General features: G+C 55.7%; 1 protein-coding gene across 5 annotated transcripts in view; it reads right to left on the bottom strand.

Annotated features, from left to right (window-relative positions):
- Positions 1–1,424: 1,424 nt before the first annotated feature.
- TSPAN15 (tetraspanin 15) overlaps positions 1,425–19,587 on the bottom strand; it is a 53,219-nt gene continuing 35,056 nt past the window's right edge. For 3 of the 5 annotated variants that reach the window (XM_070611890.1, XM_070611904.1, XM_070611908.1), the window contains 5 exons: positions 12,763–12,858; positions 10,101–10,217; positions 4,305–4,352; positions 2,789–2,905; positions 1,425–2,186 (listed from right to left, as the gene is read on the bottom strand). In XM_070611890.1, the coding sequence (XP_070467991.1) occupies positions 2,037–2,186; positions 2,789–2,905; positions 4,305–4,352; positions 10,101–10,217; positions 12,763–12,858 (528 nt within the window). In that variant the 3' untranslated portion in view covers positions 1,425–2,036. Of the gene's footprint in view, positions 2,236–2,748; positions 2,906–4,304; positions 4,353–10,100; positions 10,218–12,762; positions 12,859–19,587 lie in introns of all 5 variants that reach the window. The other 2 variants (XM_070611900.1, XM_070611895.1) reach the window with 2 other exon arrangements.

Below are 19,587 nucleotides of genomic sequence, written 5' to 3'. Positions count from 1 at the left end.
AGAGACGGCTGCCTCCCTCTGAGCACAGCGACTCCTCAGAGAACAGCCGAGCCAGAGAACCACGAGGCCAACAGTCACACACAGAGCTGGACCTGGCCTTGTGTCCAAAGGTGAAAGTGCGGAGCAGCCAGAGGCTCTGGCAGTGGCTGCAATGGCCCCCCATGGGAGGGGCTGCAGGTGGGGCTGCAGCTGTCCCTGGTTTTGCACCGCTGGCACCATACGTCCACACCAGGTGACAGTGGCAGAAGAGGGCTGAGAGCCCAGTGAGCTTCCACCTGGGTTCATGTCATGGCTTTGTCAACAACCAGCCATGTGCCTTGGGCAAGTTACTTAGCCACTCTGTGCCTCAGTTTCTCCATCAATAAAATGGAGATAACAAGAAGCACCACATACAGTTGTGAGGATGAAAGGAGTTAACATGTGTAAGATGTTCAGACAAGTTCCTGTCACAGTGTATACTCGCTGATGTGTTTGCTGTTGTTGCATTATTCTATCCTTTTGAAAACCTCTCCAGCCCTTTCCTACATCCACATCAGACAACTCAGGCTGGTACGCATGGCAGACCAAGCAGCCTACCACTTCACCCCTGGAAGTGATGGGCAGTTCCCTAACATCCTTAGATCTTCAACTTTTGGGCTCTTGCTGTTTTATTTCTATTGTCCTTCTACTAAGAACCTCACAGAAAATCTAGAACCCGAGTCTTGAGGCAGGAAGGCTCGGGGCGGGGGGAAGGGACGGGGTGGGGATAGGACACACACACCACCCCACACACACACACACACACACACACACACACACACACACGTGCACGCACGGACGACGACACACTGTTGCATGCAGGTCCCGCTTGTCTCCAGCAGGGGGCAGTCGGCACTAAGCTTTGCTTGGCACTGAGTGACGTTCTGCCCAGCGCCAGTTCCTGGGAACAAGCTGCTCGCTGCAGGAGGGAGAGTGGCTCTGGTTCTAAAGCTGTGGGTGCATTTGTGAGCACTGCTCCTTCTTGGACCCCGGACTTTCCTAGTTCCCATCTGCCCCACTTTCCGGAGGAGGAGCCTCACGACACAGGTGGCTTGGCCTCAGTTTCCCAGTCTGTAAAATAGGTACTGTCATCTCTGCCTCCTCCCCTGAGGTTTCCCACAAGCGAATTCCTAGCAGCAGGGCAGGCACGGGAGGCTCCAGGCCAGTGCACACGCACAGCTAGGAGAAGCCATTTCTTTAGGTAGTAACACCAAAGAACGGGAGAGGCCACTCCAAACCCGGAGCAGGTAGCCTCGGGCCCGCTGCTGACCCACCTCCCAGGCCTCAGTGTCCCAAATTGGGCCCCAGGGAGGCCCCCTTCCATCCTTGCACCAAAAAGGCGTTGCCAAGTTCACGATGAGGGCTTCCTCACCCTCTCCCCACCCAAACAACACAAATGAAAGACCTAAAAAAAACATCATGTCTTTATTGTTTAATTAAACTGGCTGGGAGGCGCAAGAGTGGTGCGCGTGGGAAACACCAGCTGTGATTAGTCAGAAACTCCTGTTAACTGTGTACAAAATGAATGTTACAAAAATCACATAAAAAACAGGGTCAGCAAAGCTGCAGCCCTTGGGAAGGGCTCAAGGCACCTGGAAGGCTGGGAAATGGGCCCAACCTGGCCTCCAGGGCGTGGCCCAGAGACTGGGGGCCGGGCCCTGCCCTCTCCTCCCCTCTGTCAGCACAGGGCACATGCTCCCTCCCTGCTTACAAATCGCTACAAGACTGCCCTCCTGGGGAGGCACCACCACCAGCCAAGACACTGTCAGGAGTGAACCCGCCAGGCCGGGCACTGAGCTCCCCTCCCCGGCGGCCCGGCCTGGAGAAGGGACGCCCTCGTGGCCCCCACCCAGCAGCCTGGGCTGGCAGAGTCCCGGCCGGAGGGCCTCGGGTCCGCCCCTGAGACGCAGTGGCCCAGGAGGCCTGAGTCGGGTCAGCGCCACGGTCCTTTCCAGCCTTCACGCTGGCCTGTGCGGGTGCCCTGCGTGGTCCTGATGGGGCCGCTGCCCAGCCGCGCCCTAATTGGGGTAGCACATGCAGCACCCTGTGCCTGCTGCCTCCACGCTGGGCTTAGCGCCAGGCCCCAGGAGCCCGTCGGTGACAGAGTGCTCCATGATGATGTCCTCCACCCGGGTGATGTACAGGAACGTCAGCAGCACCCCCAGGAACTGAGGAGAAGGGGCAGGCGGTGAGAGCCGCTGGGGACCTGGGTGGCCTCTGCAGTCCCCAGCCCCCGGGGCAGTCAGTCACGTGCACTCACACAGTCACCTGGGAAACCCCCAGGGCACAGGCTTCCCCCCAGCGCTCCACTACCCCAGCAGCCCAGCCTGGCCCCGCCTCTGCCCCTTCCAGGAAATCCCAGAGACCTTTCGGTGCCCCGTCAGCAGAGGCTCCTCCGTTCTGGGATTCCTGTCTCCATCCCAGCTATGCCACTCACGATGTGGGGGACCTCAGGCAAGTCATTTAACCTTGCCGAGCCTCGGTTTGCCCCTCTGTAAAATGGGCATAACAGTACCCCCCTCCCCTCACAGAACTGAAGGAGACGGTGCCCGTGAAGCACCTGGAAGAGCTTTACAAGCCATGCTATCGCCATTCGCCCTCCGGCCCTCCCAGGGTGAGCCCAGATTGCTGGTGCAGAGCCTTCCTCACCCAGCCCCTTTGCACCTCTCTGCTCTCCATAGTCACCAAGCCACACTTTATCTGAACCCACAGTCTGCCCGCCACCCATACCTCCAGCTCCCTGCCCCGGGTGGAGGGAGGACCAGCCCACCTGGGGGAGTAGAATGCCCAGGAGGAGGCCGGCCATGATGGTGTAGTTGTCCATGAACCAGATGAGCACAGCGTTTGTGCAGCCCCGCACATAGATGACGTCCTGCACGCTGAGGCGCTGCCGGGGAGGAGACTGGCTGAGCACCTTGCCAGATCCCCCCTCTGCCATTCACTCAGGGTCCAGGCAAGTCCCTCAACCTCTCTGGGCCTCAGTTTCTCACATGCAATGTGAGAAGGTGGCTCTAGACCACTGGGTCTCAACACAACAGGCAGTACTGCTCCCTAGAGAGCGCTGGGGGCACAATGGTGGCACTTCAGTTGCCGCAGCAATGGGGTCGGAGGCTGAGGGACTTCAGAGCTAAGGACAATCCTGTTCCACAAACAACTGCCCTGCCTGCCTCTCAGGTGTCCCCTAGGCTTTCGTGTGGGTGAAAACCCATCCATGGTTATCAGCCGAAAGCCTGACTCCAGGGACATAAAAACCCAGTGTTTTCTGCGTGGTTTTACTATGCACTGAATTTTGCAAAAATACTGCTATGTAAATTAAGGAATGGTTATACTTCATTTTGTTCTGAACCTTATCAAGAATTGTTCACCATTTTCAAAAAACAATGCCAATGGCAACAATAAAGCCCATGGCAGGCAAGCTGCCAACATAACACCCCCTGGGTATCAGCTGCCCCGTGGGTGCGAACCCCGGCCTGCCTCATTGTGTCCTCTGCTGACTCCATCCAGCACTGAGCCTTACGTGTTGATTTATGTCATATGGTTGTAAATGGTTTTATTTTATTTTTCCTTTTACCCTAGATCATTATGTTGTTTTGAAATTAGGTGTGTTGGTCGGTTACATCACCTGTGAACTACATTTGGGGATAATAAATAGGGCATTACCAAGTGTTTATTATAAAGACTGGTCAGCGGGTCTGATGGGTTGAGAACCACTGCTGGTCTAGGGCTCTCCAGCTTAAATGTGTCCTATCGCCTGCTGGGTCCCACCCCAAGAATGTGCCTGGGGGTACTGTTGCTGCAGGTGTGGGGACCTCAGAGAACCACTACTCAGAGGCATCTCAAGTCATCATTATTTTTAGTCCCTTCTCAGCACCATCCCAGCTTCTCTCCTCGTCCAGGGGAGCTGCCCAGGAAGCTGACCCAGGGGGATCCTCCAGAGGGCTCTCTGCCTCCAGGACTCCAGGTCCCGGACTGAGGGGGCCAGTGTGAGCCATCTGCAAGCTGGTGGCTCCAAGGGCAGAGGCAGGCTGGTGGTGAGCACAGCTGGGCATACAGGCGTGCCCCACACAGGCAAACCCTGGCAGGTGGCCTCTCCCAGGCTGCCGGGATTCTTGGCTCCCTGACTGGTAGGGACGGAAACCCCCGGCAGTCCCTGGCTCCTGTCCGCAGCCAGGCAAGCTGGGAAATCTCAGCAGCCAGGAGCCCCACTCCTAGGAACCCCTCCAATCCCCTGGGGACTGGACAGGAAGAGCAACCTTTCTGGAGGAAAGAGATTTCAAAGACGTTACCTCCTTGTCAATAGTTTTGTAGCCACACATGGTGTTGACAACTTCTGTCTGAAATAGAAATGTGTATTAGCTAACTGTTCATGGTGCTATTATAAAAGACACTAGTATTCTCCCCACTTTATGGATGGAAAGAGCTGGGACACAGAGAGTTGCACTGTCTGTTTGGATGGAGCTGAGATCCCCAACCCAGGCAGTCTGGCTTGAGTCTGCATCTTAACTTCCGCCTCCAAGAAATGCCTAGGGAGGAAAGGGGGAGGCCCAGTTCCATGGCATTTGGGTGGGGGACCAGTCCTCCACAGCGGCAGCCTAGGAATCCAGAGAAAAGCGAGCTGCCCTAGGGTGCCCTGCTGCGGCCTCCCCTGAGGCACGGCTCTGCAGACGCTGTTACGCCCCGTCTGAGGTCAGGGCTGGGCTGTTTCTGCTCCACCAGCTCTTATGAAGGAATAAACCTCAGACCACAGCTGGGACCCAGGCCAGCTGTGGTTTACCTGAGGGCAAGGCTGGGGTCTCTGAGCACACGGCTGCCCAAGCTCCTCCCTGGGAAGAGAGCTGCTCTCAGGAGCTCCCAGCTGGTGACTCATCTCAGCGCAGGGAGAGCCATGATGGGCCCTAGACCCCTCAATCCCTCCCAGCAGGCTAAGTCTCACAGCTGGCAGGGCGCTCCCCATCACCACCTGTGCCCCTGTGCGTCTCCTCCTTCCACAGGGAGAGAGCAAGCTAGATGGCCTGGTCCTGCCCCTCCACATCTAAGTGAAGCTGCTGTGGGGTCAGGGTGTCACAGGCGTCAGCAGAGTGGCGGTGTGGGCTCTGGCATCACAATACCTAGTCCAGATCCTGCTCTGCCACTTACGAGCTCTGCGACCAGCCTTAGGTGTGCTGCCAAGGGACCGGCACATGGACGCACTAAGTACTTGTGCGATGAATGAATGGGCTCCTTGGTCTCTGCCATAAAGCAGTGGTGATCAGTGAATCTGCCCCATGGGGCTGCTTCGAGCATAAAGTGAGATATACACATAACGTGCCGATCCCAGGGCCAGTCACAGAGAGCACGGGAACGCCGCCTGCAGTGACCGTGTGCAAGGTCCCGCTTCCGGAAAGGCAAGGGCGGGCATCTACTCGCCTTCCAAAGGAGCGGGTTGGACCTCGGACGTCATCCAGATCAGCCTAAATGTCAGGGCTGGTGTGTGGGCAAAACCACCCCCTCAGTCCAGACCATCCTCCCGGTGCCCTCAGCCCCAGCATCGCCCGGCATCCACTGAGCATCGGCCAGCATTGGGGCCCGTCCAGGCTGTGAACGTGACCCCCACGGAGAGGGTCAAGCCTGGGAGCAGTTTCATGAGAGCACAATGGGAGCGGGGCTTTCTGCCTCATCCGTGCCTTCATTCAGTCATTCACTGAACAAGTATTAACTGAGCATCAATTATGCGCCAATCACTGTTCTAGATATTTGGAATGCAGAAGAACAAAACATGTCCTTGCCTTCATGGAACTTATATTCTAGAAAGGAAGACAATAAACACAATAACTAACTAAACCATATGGTGTGTAAGAAGGTGACAAAAGTAACTTCACTGTTCACCGTGGCTCTAGTCCTCAGGGCAGACCCACGGGCCCTGCCCTCAGGGAGCAGACCTGCAGCTGGCAGAGGCCTCCCTCACACCTGGAGCCCAGAACCCTTCTTCAGGCCCCGGCGGGACTCACCTCCCCCTGCCAGGGGAGTCCCCCTCCAAGGAGGGGTGTGGGTAAGATGCATCCACGGTCATCCGCCTGGGTCTGACCACAGAATCGAGATTCCAGAGGCTCTGCTGAAGGTTCCAGGCCCTGAGACCAGCTGTGCAGCGGCCTCTCCTGCCTGGCACAGGGCCACAAGGCAGGAAGTCAGAAAAGGGGACTCCCGGGCAGCCAAAGACGGATATGGCCACGTTCACAAGGGTCATTCATGTGTCTTCTCTCACCCTGACGCAGGACCGATGAGTGGGTTATCTGGGGTCTGAGCAGCTAATAGGAGGGAGAGAGGCCTTCAGAGACAGGCCCCCAAGGAGTAGCCAACAATAAGGGAGTGCATATCGACAGAAACTGGACATGAGCGCAAGCAGGCCCAGCAGTGTAGAAGCAGGCTGCCCGCCACCCCAACAGGCTCGGGGGCATCACTGCAGGCCATGGTGCTCCACATCCTCCAGGGAGGACCAGGAGGGCTGGAGGGGCAGTCCCGTGTGAAGGCAGGAAGAATTCTCTCCCACTCAGGGGAGAGACAAATGCCCCCCCAAATCCTCTATAGGAAGCCAGGAGGAAGACATTTCTTTTTGAGAAAAAAAAGTGACTTTCCCTGAGGAACTGGTGTGTTTTCTTCTGTTGAACAGTAACAATGTCACAGATCATCTCTCCCTTTCTCCTGAGGCTGCCAGGAAGCCTTAAGCCACCAAACGTGGCCTCATTTCCGGTGATTCCATAAGCCCTTTAGGCCTGCCTATCAGTATTTACACTTTTCTCTGTCGTCTAGCCCTCCCATTTTAGAATATAGTTTCCATGACCCTATTTCTTTTTATTTTAGTTTCTTATTTTATGCACTTCCTATGTGCTCATTCAGATCCTTGGTTGAACGAGATAATGTAAAATAGATTCATACACAAATGCAACAGATTCTACCAAGGAAGGAAACATTGTCATTTTCTTTTCACATTTAGAGAAACCATCCAGGTGTGGTGGCACAGGAAGGACGGAGCAGTTTTGTAACCCAGGACCAGAGACAGCCCCACCAGGTGAACACCTCCTCACCTGATGTCCCCATCCAGATGCTGGCTTTAGACTCCCTTTCTCCGCAGATAGCATCCATGTTTATACTCCCAGCCTGGACCTCTCCCCAAAGCTCCAGACTCCTACATCTAACTTCCTCTGACAGCCCTGCTGGAATGTCACCCAGGCTCTCAAGCTCCCTGTGTCCACACTGAGCTCCTGGTCCCCCAGCTGGCCTCCCTGCGGTCCTCCCCTCTAAGCAACGGCAGCCCTGCCTTTCTTGTGGTTCAGGCCAAACTCGGGGAGTCCTCCTTGATTTCTCTCTTTGACTTACCTCCCACATCTGATCTGTTAGCAAATCCTGTTGGCTTATTCGCAAAACACAGCCGAGTCTGACCATGTTTTACCCCCACCACCGCCACCACCTGACTCTAAGTTTCTGTCCTCTCCTAACTGGTGTGGTGGACACTGTGAGGAGCTGCCCAGAACCCGTGCGGCGGCTGGGAGCCCTGCCAGCGGGAGCCCTTAGCCGTCAGTCCCCGTGGCGACTGTCACACATGGGTAATTTTATGTGTCAACTTGACCAGGCCTTGAGATTCCCAAATATTTAGCCAAACATTTTTCTGAGTATTTCTGTGAGGGTGTTTTCAATGAGATTAACATTTAGATCAGTAGACTGAGGAAGACACATCGCCCTCCCTAATGTGGGTGGGCCTCATCCAACCAGTTGAAGGCCTGAATAGAATAAAAACCCGAATGAGAAAGAATTCTTCCTGCCCGACTGCCTTTAGACCTGAACTAAACCATCGCTCTCCTAGGTCTCGGGCCTGCCGGCTCTCGGACAGGAGCTGCACCATCGGCTCTCCTGGGTCTCAGGCCCTCGGACTCGGAAGGAACCAAACCATTGGCTCTCCTGGGCCTGGAGGTTGCCGACTCACCCTGCAGACCTTGGGACTTGCTTGCCTCCATAATTCCATGAGCACGTTTCTCACAACAAACCTCTTTACACGCACGCACGCACACATCCTATTGGTTCTGTTTCTCTGCTGCACAGAGCCAGCAAGTCCCCTTGCTTGCAGGACACTGTCCCCACGTGACGCCTGGTCACTGTGGGAGTGAGAAGGCCTAGCCCCCGGGCCCAGCACCGGGCAGCTCTGAGGGATCCTTCCAGATCACCCACAGATTCAGCGGTGGTTCCCACTGAGACCGCATCGTCGGTCACCTTCACCTGTGCCCAGCCCTGCCTCCGTCACCTCCCTTACAGGAGTTGATCCTCAGAGCACCTCCTGCTCAGCCTCCTGACCACTAACCAGCATCTCAGAGTCCGCTTCCCAGGCGGCCTAGCCTCTGACACCTGGACCGCTGCACTGGCCCCTAATCAGACTCTCCGCATCCACCTCTGCCCCACAGCAGCCAAGGTGATCCTGGCAAAGCACAAGTCATACCTGCCACTCGGCCACTGAAGCCCTGTCATTTGACTCCCTCTCACGTAAGGGAACACCAGACTCCTGACTGCAGCCTTCGGGGCATCAATGACCTCCCTGACTTCATCCGCTACTGTCCACTGCCCCCTCTGCCCTAGCCACGCTGGTTTCTGTCCTGTTTCTCCAACACACCAGAGCAATTTCCACCTCAGGGCCTCTGCACTTGCTATTCTCTCTGCCAGGAGTGCCCCTCCCCCAGATAGACATGGCTTACCCCCTCACTTCCTTCAGGGTTTGACTGAGAACCCACCTTCTCAGTATCTGAAAGTGCAATCCACACCCCACTTTACTTTTATCCTTAGCATTTATCACCTTCTCACACACTGTCTCTTTCACTTACTTATTTCCTTTGTCAATTTTCCCCACCAGGACCTCAGCTCTGTGTGGGCAGAGAGTTCTCTGTGTGTTTGCTGTACCCCTAGAACTACATCTAGCACATAGCAGGTCCTCAGTAAATATTTGTTGAATGAATGAATGAATACAAGTGGGACTTTCACATCTCCAGTTGGACATTCGGTCCCACTGCCCTGGGTGACGAAGCTCAGGCTCACCCCCACAGGCCTCTCTGCAAACACTGGGCTCCTCCCCAGCACTCCCCCTGCCCAGAGAGCTACCCTAAAATGGCGGCTAAAACTTCCCAACCAACCCCCGCTCCCGGCCCGCGCGTTTTTAGGGCTAGTGCACTTGGCACTGGATCCCTGACTCATAAGCGAGGCCCCCACCCCCACCAGCAGCTGCTGGGTTTACAGAATCCAGCAGTGGGCACAGAATGGTGGAGCTGTCAGGAGAGAAATTTTCCATGACTATTCGGGCCATGAGTAATTGCAAAGCTGCCTGCCTCGTTCCAATCCAGAAACCAGGCAGTTTTTGGACACAGGAGTCAAACACAGAGAGCTGACGAGCCCTCTCATTCGTACGCAGTGACGGCACAGGACAGCCTCCCAAGTGGCTCAGGAGGTGCCAGAGCTGAGAGGGTCCTGCTGGGCAGAGGCAGAGGCTGGCATTCATGTCACCAGACCCTCTTCCAAGTGCCCTGTTGCTGAGGATCACCAGGACCTCAAGCCCAAAGTCCACCAGAGTTGCCCGCAATGCAGGCCCTGCTCCGGCCCTCCAGCTAAGGCCGCAGAGCCAGCCAGCCCTGCTTAGTCCCCTGGCCTGGAGCCCTCTCCCTCTCTCGCCTAGCTTGTCCAGCAGCCCAGAGAATGGCTCTGATGCTGGCCACCTGCATTCCATCCCAGCCCTATCAACCTTAAGCAGGGCACCCAGCCTCTTGGCGCCTCGATCTCCTCCTCTGTGCAGTGGTAAGATAACAGCACCTACCTCCCAGGGCTGTGGAAAGGACTAAAGGAGTTAGGAGTCAGGAACCCGGAGCAGGTCTGCACTTGCTAAGCATTCAGTATGATTAACTACCACTCCTAATAGAGGGAAGGCCCCCACCCCCAGCTGTACCCCTTGAGGCTCAGGAAGCCTCGGCAGGGACCACCACCTCCCACCTGCCCCTCCCACCCCCCACCCACCCCTGTCCCGAAAGACAGGGAGGTGCCTGAGCAGTGGGGGCGGCCGCAGGAGCGGTGGGTACCGTGTTCCTGAAGCAGCAGGTGTAGGGCACACCGCAGGCCAGGGGCCCGGGGGCGCTGCAGTCGTGGTACTGGTTTTTGCTCCAGTCTCGGTAGTCTTCACCGCCACAGCACTTGAACTGAGAGAGGAGGCAAGCAGGGAAGGGAACCAGTGTCACGGCCAAGGCCCCGGCAGGTGGCACGCGGGCCCTGCCAGAGACACTGCAGTTTAGGATGTGGGTCCCCCTGGCAGGGAGCAGATGAGGCTGCAGGGCATCAGGTCAGAGCTCTCCAAAAGCGGCCTGGCCTCCCGGGAGGGAGGGAGCACCCCATCACCGGAGAGGTGTGAGAGCCAAGGCTGGGCAGCCTCCAGGTGGGATATCGGGGTGGTGACAAAACTCTAGAGGGAAAGTCCTTCCTCTTAACCGGATTCCATCTTCATGTCCCCAGTGCAGGTGCTCAACCTAAGAAGGTGGCCTTTAGGGTCCCAGAGTCTGGGATTCTATGCAAGCCGCCACAACCCAGGGCCCCTGCACCACACTGCCCCTCCCCCACCAGCCCCAGCTCTGCCTGTCCTGCCCTTAGCAAAGGGGCACTCACACCTCACATCCTGCCCTGGGCTCAGGACCCAAGTGACTCAAAGGCCAGTGTCATTTCCCCTTAGCTTAGCTCCTCCCTGCATCTCCCCCGTAATGGTGCCACACCTGGGGGAAGCAGCTACTCTACCGAGGTGCTGGCATGTGCCAGGCACGGTTCTGGGCACTGAGAGAGGAGGGTGAACAAAGGCACACGGCCCTGCCCATGCAGGGGGAATCTGGTAGAGGAGATGGAGAGTACCAACTAGTTGAAAGGCCAGTGAGAGCGCTGTGAACCAGGGAGGTGAAAAAATGGGGCAAGGAGCGGGGAGGGCGCCTGAAGGTTAGGAGGCCAGGAAAGGCTGTGAGATGACATTTAATCTGGAACATGAACAGGGAAAAGCCAGTCAACACGTGCAAAGGCCCAGTGTGGCAGCAGGTGCCAGAGGCCAGTGTGTCTGGAGCAGAGCGAGTGAGAATGGAGGCGATGAGGTTGAGGGTGCTGCACAAGCTGGACTGTGCAAAGCCTTGTCAGCCAGAGTAGGCAGGGGACTGGGACTGCATTGTGAGTGATGAGAAGTCACTGGAGGGCTTAACCAGGGAAGCCATATGGTTGGAGGTCCTAGTAGAAACAGAAGGCAGACACTGATTCAGAGTCTCCACAGAGCCCTTTAGGCTATGAGTCTTGGGGACCTGGGAGTGCCTCTCCGGGGTGCAGTGCAAAGGGCATTTGCCTTGCAATCAGACAGATCAGAGTTCAAATCCTCACACCACCCCTCCTAGCTGTGTGAGTTTGGGCAAGTTGATCAGCCTCTCTGGGCCCCAGATCCTTGTCTGTAAAGCAGGAAGAGCAATGCCAGCTTTGCACAGCTGAGCTGAGGATCACAAAGAGAGGCCGTGCATGAAGCACTCAGCATAGGGCCTGGCACCAGGCAAGTGCCCAATGAACATGAGCCACCTCCCATCCCACCCCGGGAGAAATGAAATCCCCAAGCCAGCCGATGGCTGGTTCCAACAAAAACATCTTGCTCCACCCGACAGCCAGAGTTGGCAAGCACATTTCTGGCAGAGAAGGGTGCACCTGTCGTGACCACAGTGAAGGCTTAAGCCAAGGGAGTGGCCACTGCGGGTGACCCTGGGTGTGGTGACATGCTGGTCCCCACTGAGGGCTGGCATGGGAAACCAGGCCAGCTCAGGCCCCCAAGATCATGTCCCATGATGTGCTGCCTGGGCTGAGCGGACCACGCCCTCACACCCGGCTCCTCCTCACCCAGGAGAAGAGGACGCTGAGGAGCCCCCAGCTGACGCTCACAGCCTCACCGCATGCCTGGCTCCACTCTAAGCACCTCTGAATAAGCAAGGCCATCTCCCCGCGACTCCAAGAGGAAGGGACCATTAATTAGAGTCCCCTGAGCAGATGAGGAACCCGGGGCCCAGGAGTAAATGAGACGGACATGTCAAAGCCACGGAGGGCAGGGACTGCCCTGGCACCTGCTACAGTTTTTGCACCAATGGACTTGGGTGGACCCTGGGGGAGAGGGATGGCATCCCAAAATGACAGTTACCACATTGAAAGAGGTGTCATGGAGGAAAGGGGAAGTCTTGTTCTGTTCCCTGACATGGGGGAAAGTGGAATCAGGGAAGAGCTCTCGCCACATCCCTGCTGTCCTTGACTTGGCAGGGAGTGAGCTCCCCGTCACTGAAGGGATTTGACAGAGGGCACTTTAAACTGGGTGGCTTGGAGGTCACTCCCACCTCAAGGAAGGAGCATCTTTGCCCACTGGAGAGGGGCACTATGGGAGCCTGCAAGCTTGTAGCTACACCTGATCTTGTTCTTTTTTTTACGGGGAAGCCCATGTAACTGGAGAGGGACAGGGCAAGGATATTCCAGACAGGCATGTAGACAGAGGACTGTTTGAGAAGGTCAGGCCCTGGTGCTCCCATCCTTGGTGGCCATCCGTGGCCCACTCTTGCCTCCCAACTTGGCCAGCCACCAGCTTTAGGAATGAATAAGCCACGTGAGCCCTCACCCTCACCCTCTTGAGCGGGGTCCCAAGTTGGGGGCAAAGGGCATGGGAGGCACATCTCTGACCCAAAACACCTGGCTCACCTCCTTCTGAACGAAGTCCATGATGTTTTTGAAGTCCAGATCGTCATAGTAGTTCTCAATTCCTCTTCGAATGTTGTCATTCAGAAAGTCGATGGTCTATTTAGATGGAGAAATTATAAAAGAAGAGGACCACAGCCTCCCCCCCCGGAGTCCAACCCAAGATTTCCCAGAAGTCTGGACCGGAACGGAGTGCCCACGCGGCCGGGTGGCCCCCACCCCCGCCTGCACGGGGCCCTCGTCCACTCCCCACGCTGCACCACGGCCTCCCCGCCCACACACGCTCTCCTTGCCCCCAATGCCCCCTGATGCCGGAGCCCCTCTGCCGTGTCCCAGCAGGCGTGATTCACCCCATTTCCTTTACAAATCAGACAAGCCAGGCCCCAAGGGGCTGCGGCCCTGCCTGGGGGACCCGGCTCTGAAGCAGCCACGCTGGGCTGGGACTCAGCCGCCCCCATTCCCAGCCTGGCGCTCCTTCCACCTCCAAAGACAGGCCTGAGCTGAGCCTTCCCTGTGGCCTCCAGACCTCCTCTCCACTCTTGTCTACCATCTGACCCCTTGTGTTACAGATAAGGAAACTGAGGCCCCCAGAGGGGGCTGACCCTCCCCAGGTCACAGAGCAGGGTGGTTAGGGGCCCAGCCAGGACTAGACATGAGGCCTCCACATTCCCACCCGGGCCTGTCTCCATCACCGCCGCACTCTGGGCCCCACGGCAGGGCCTGCCTCCCAGCTTGGGCCGGGACAATCCCCCCAGGAAGAGAGAGCGCTGGCACGCCGCCCTCTCCCAGTCACGCTGAGCCTCCTGGATCAACAGCCCGGCTGTTGTGCTGAAATCAGGAGCACAAAAGGCCCCACAGCGGGAAGGGGCGGGGGCGGGAGGGTGGGGAGCCCAGCTCCACGCAAAGGGCGACAATTGGGCCTTTCAGAGCAGGGAGGCCCGCGTATCATCAGAGATTGTGCTGGCACAAAGGGGGCATTCTCGGCTCTGGAGCCAGACGATCCCTGGGGGAGGTGTCCACGGGCACACTGGGACAGCAGGGCCCTGAGTTCCAGGCCCGGTCCTGCCACTGCAGCTCCGCCACAGCTACTTCCCCTCACTGGGCCTCAGTTTCCCATTTGTGAGCCAACCCTGCAGGCCTATTTTATTTTTCCTTTTTCTCCCCAAATCCCCCCAGTACATAGTTGTATATTTTAGTTGTGCATCCTTCTAGTTGTGGCATGTGGGACGCTGCCTCAGTGTGGCTTGATGAGTGGTGCCACGTCCGTGCAGAGGATCCGAACCAGTGAAACCCTGGGCCACCAAAGCGAAGCACATGAACTTAACCACTCAGCCACAGGGCTGGCCCCAGCCCTATCTTTAAGACATGTTCCAGCTCCGAGGATCAAAGACGGCCGAGAGGAGCTGTCAACCTCCTGGTCAAGAACATGCCCTGCAGCCAGCCAGGCCGCAGACACTTCACTGAACCGCTGAGGCTCCGTGTCCTCACCTGCAAAATGGGGAGGACCATCCTCCGCCTCGGGGACGCGGTAACATTTAAATAAGCCAAAGCTACAAAAGTGCCTAGCGGGACACCAGGCACACAGTAGGTCCTGGTATTCTTATTGTAGATCTTTCTTTTTCCAGGAGACATATCCCTATGGTAGCACTTCATACCCATCAAGTCATCAGTGGAAAATGGCTAATCCCAAGGGAAACTGAGGTCCCAACTCTTGTCCAAAACACCTACTGCAATGAAGGCAGCCTCCGGGGCAAGAGCTGGCCCCTGGCCTGGGACCTCTCACAAACACCCTGCAGCCCAGAATGGTGATGTGACTTGTCCAAGGTCACCCCACTGGCCAGTGGCAAAGCGATGCTGGAACCAAGGTGCCAAACTCCTGGCCTGATACACATTAAGAAGCCAAGATAAGAACCCGAGGTTCAGTTGGGTACCATCTCTCCAACCATCTCCTGTATCCATAGAGGAACAAAGCATGCCACAGCTGCCTCCCTCCTGACACACACTGCTCCAAGCCACGGTCACGAAGGACACTGGCTCAGGGAAACTTGGCTCTGTGACCAGAAGGAAAACCCTCTGCTGATGACAAACAGCCACTCTGGAGCAGACCTGGCAGCTGAGGAAGGCTGGATGTCAACCTTGGGAGGACAGAGAAGACACAGGCATGGGGCCGGCCCCTCTCCCATCTGAAAGGCTCTGCACTCACCAGGCCTACATGGGTCTGGCACTGGAGCCCAGGGCAGGGGCCAGGTGAAATGGCTGCTGCTGGCCACGTGGTCTGGGCAGAGCAGGGACCCACGTGGCCTCAGGCCCCCCCTTCCCAAAGGTCCCCAGGTCTTTAGGCCTTTCCAACCTTGCGTGTCTGCTTCTCTGGGTGATGAAGGGACAGGCCAGCCAGCTCCGGGGCATGGTCGGGGGTGTCTAAGAAACAGGACGTCAGGGTGGGGTCAGTCTGCCACCCAGGGTAGGGCAAGGGAATGAGCTCATGGTATTGAATGGGGTGCTGCACAGGGCCCTTGGCTGGGCTGAGGGGCAAGGGGATGATGCTAGGCTCAGGGACACGTCTAAGGCCACGTGCATGGCAGGGAGGGAGGCTTTCTTCCACTCTCAAGGCACTGCAGACACAGTCTTGGCCCACCATGTCCCTCTGCACCTACGCCAGCCCACTGGCCACCTCCCACCTCCTCCACTGGGTAACCTTCCATCCCTCCCACGGGGTCACATGCTCTTTGGACTCCCTCAGAGCTGGAGATGAGGGTGAGCAACGAGGGCAGGAGGCCCAGGGCAAGGTCAGCAGAGCGGATGCCAGGGGTCCAATGGGAAAGGCTCACCCTCCCACTTTGGTGAGCAGCCCTGACCTCTCTTCCCAAACCTTCTCAGTCTCTGAGCGATTTCCAAAGGCCCTGACTCCAAAAGAGGCCTCTTGGTGAAAATCAGGCCTTCCGTCTAGCAAGCTGAGGTGGGCCCCTGCAGGGAAGGGAGGCCCCGCTGGAGGCCTCAGAATGGACAGGAAGAACAGATGGTCCCAGCTTCACAGCGGCAGCTGCCCCCGGTTCCCATCAGGGACTTTTCTGGGTCACACTGGCTCTTGCAAATGTGCGCTGCCTTTGGCACGTGTGTGTGTGTGTGTGTGTGTGTGTGTGTGTATGAGAGAACATGTGTGTGAGAGTATATGTGTGTACTGGAGAGACGTGTGGGACATTTAGGTGGTTCCTGTGCTGTGATGGGGGTGGCGGGATGGATGAGAAACTCCAGTGAGGTGACAAGTTGAGCGGTTCATTAATTAACCGTTTAAGTGCTAACGCTGTGGTCAGCTATGTTCTGAGGGACCGGGGCAGCCACTCAGAGGACGTGCCCTGTGGAAGCGCGGCAGGAAGGAGAAAATTCTGGCTTCCTCTGCTGCATCCAGAGGCCAAACACACCAGTGCCACCTGCCCTGCTCTAAACCAGGTCATGCCAGCAGGGGCAGCTGCAATGAGGACTAGGAAACCACCTTTCATGAATGGCTGGCATGGCCTTAGAAGCCACATGGCCTGAGCTAAATTAAGCAAAGGGTAAGCGAATATCAAAGGCCACAGGATTTTCAGAGCACGTTGTTTAAGACACCAGACTCAAGCTACAAAGAAGCGTCCTCTCTAGTTCTAGTTTTAGAGATACCCGAGGCCTCCGCCTCACCCCTCTCTGTAGAGGTGCTTGGAGTACTTTAAATGAATGAGGAATGGAAGGGGTGGGGACAGGTGGCAGCAGCACCCCCAGGACGGGAGGCTGGAGGAGCAGGGAGAGGAGGAAGAGCGCAGGGGCAGCAGCTGGAGCTCCCACCAGGCCTCTGGGGATGGAGCTGTCCTGGTTTCTTGCAGGCTGCTGGCAGCTTCCATTGCTTCCGTATCAGCTTCTGAGACCCAAGGCTGGGGCGGCCTGGCTGCTGGCAGCCCAGCCAGAACCACTGCCAGCATGGTTCTCATAACATGGAGCAGGTGCTCAGCCTAGGACTTCTTTCCTTCCTTTGTGCCTGGGCTGAGCCACCATCTCGGGGCTCCCCTTAGTCCCCCTAGAAGATGGAGACGCATCCTCATTGCCCAGACCCCCTCCTCCATTGCAGCCCTGAGATGGGCCCAATCTGACAACCAAGGGTTGAGGAGAACCTGGGCAGAGGAAGAAAGAGGATGGAACCTGAAAGTTCTTTAGAATATTTGCCAGACCCTCCTCAGACCCGACCAGAAGTCATGGGTTTAATCCCCGTGGTGGGGGAGGGTCACACTTCAGCTGCCCTCCAGCTCTCCTTCTGGGTTCCTGCTCTCACTCCCAGTGGCTGTCCACAGTGGGGTGCACCAGCTGTGGGAGTCTGGCCAGATCTGTGCAGAACTTTCTCTACTTTGCTCTAGGTGAGAAGGATATGTATGTTCAGGTGCTCAGCCAAGCGGGCCACGTGCCATGCGTGTCTCCTTTTTCCATGCCTCTGACTTCATGGTGAAGCCCAGAGCCAGCTGGTGCCAGTGCCATGATGAAAGAAACAGGCTAGGTGCCACCCAGTTCCTTCACCTGGTGCTGGGTATGACCACAGCACCTGTGATCAAGGGCAGGATAGAGGCCGCTCCTCCCCTGCCCCGGTGAGAGAGGGAAGGAGGCCTGGGATGGGGGTACAGATGTACGAGTTACAGCCCAGTGCCCTTGGGGTGTCCCTGCTCAGTTCTGCCTGCTGGGAACACACAGACAGGAGCTGCCCACCTCCAACACCCCTGACACCCTCAAGAGAGGCCCTGGAACAAGCTGGGGTGATAGCAGATCGAGTGGGGTGAGACCCAGACAACTGTGGAGGTCATTCAGGTCTCCTCCCACTGGCTGGGGTCAGAATGCTGCACTTCTCCTGCTCCTGATGCCCGGGCCCTTGGGGCCCCCTGCTCTGTGCCCTGCTCCCCAATACATGGCCACTAGACCCTGTATAAGCAGAGAAACCACTTCAGTCTGCCCGCCAGGTCACGCCTGTCAGCAGAAACCTCACCCAGGGTCAGGGGTTGACGGAGAGTTTCTTCCTGACACTCGGGAATCAGTTTATCTTTCAAGGCCTGCCTGTGGCCACACTGTGTGCACCTTCCTAGGAAGCCAGTGTAAAGTCATTAGCCTGATGATTTGTCACCATAAATAGATTCTTAGAGTTCACAGGTAGCCTCTGGGGCTAGAGACTGAACTTGTTATAGTGTGACTCAGAGAAATCTACCTTCTTCTCTTAGCAAGGAAAAAATGGAATTGGGAACTCACCTCCTCCAGGTGACTGACCTTGATTGCTCTTCACCTTTTTCTCCACCTTATACTGTCCCTTCCTGCCACCATCAACACCAACGCCCAGCCTGCTCCTTCCCTATCCTCACCATTGATCTGTCTCCTGTTTTACCAAATCACATTGTATTACAATTGGAAGGGACATTATTTTTCTCTACATGGTATTTTTCCCTTGATTATAAAAAAATAAAAAGAAAATTTGGGAGCTAGGGAAAAATATAAAGGAGAAAATAAAAATCACCCTAGTCTCAATCCTTAGAGGAAACAAGAGTTAATATTTCTATTTCCTTCAGAGTTTTCCAGGCCCACTTTTTTCACTGTGGAGATCTTACTGCACTTATAGTTTTATATCTCGTTTTTAAATTATTTCGAATTATGTATCATGGGCATTTGATAGCACAGCCCACCACGAGCCTCCAAACAACTGAGACCCCTGATGGTGAGGGTCTTTCCTGAGTTACACGTCAAGATCTTTCCCTGATAGGGCCCCATGAGGGGACACTCCATCCAAGGTGAAGGAACACACTTCACCCCCATGGTGCCCTCAGGGTTGGGGACAATGGAAACTCTCACCCCTGACCTCAGGCCTATAGCATCCTTGGCTGTGAGGACTAAAGAGCCCCTGGAGGTTTGGTCTTAGCTCAGCCCCCTCACTGGAAAGAAGGGTGGTGTCACGGTTCCCGTTGGCCTACAGAGCACTGGAAAACCAGCCCACCTGTGTGAAGTATGCTGGAAACCAGAACTGCTGGTTCTGTTGTTCATTTAGGGTGTTGCTTATTAAAACCACTGATGCTGCTGACCATGACGTGGCCCTGGGCTCCAGGCAGGAAAGCACGAACTCATAACTTCTGGACAGCCATGGGCTGGCCAGGAATCCTGCGGCCTGCACAGAAAGGAACCACCACAGGCAAATGGAATAAACATCTCTCCCCTCAGTGCTGCTGAAAAGTGAACCAACACCCTGGAGCTGCCAGCTCAGAGCAGATGGTCTGAAAAGTAGAAGAGGAGAAGGGAGGAGCAGCTCGCAAGACTAGACTGGAAAGACAACCAATGGGACAAAGAAGAAGTCAAAAAAGAAATCAAAAAAGATCTCGAGACAAACAAAAGCAGAACCACAACATCACAAAATTTATGGGATGCAGCAAAAGCAGTTCTAAGAGGGAAATTTATAGTGGTGCTACATTAAGAAAAAAAAGAAAGATCTCAAATATACAATCTAACTTTATACCTCAAGGAATTAGAAAAAGAAGAATGAACTAAGCCCAAAGTTAGTAGAAGGAAGGAAACATCAAAGATCAGAGTGGAAATAAATGAAATAGAGACTAGAAAGACAATAGAAAAAAATCAACAAAACTAAGAGTTGGTTTTTGGAAAAATATAAACAAAATTGACAAATCTTTAGCTAGAGTAAGGAAAAAAAGAGAAGATTCAAATAAATAAAATCAGAAATGAAAGATAAGCCATTACAACTGATACCACAGAAATGCAAAGGATCGGAAGAGACTACTACGAATAATTATACACCAACAAACTGGATAACCTAGAATAAATGGA

The sequence above is a fragment of the Equus przewalskii genome, chromosome 1, assembly GCF_037783145.1.
Source record: "Equus przewalskii isolate Varuska chromosome 1, EquPr2, whole genome shotgun sequence".
Classification (NCBI taxonomy): Eukaryota; Metazoa; Chordata; class Mammalia; order Perissodactyla; family Equidae; genus Equus; species Equus przewalskii.
Note: the sequence above shows the minus strand (reverse complement) of the source record. Positions and strands in the feature narration are given on the sequence as shown.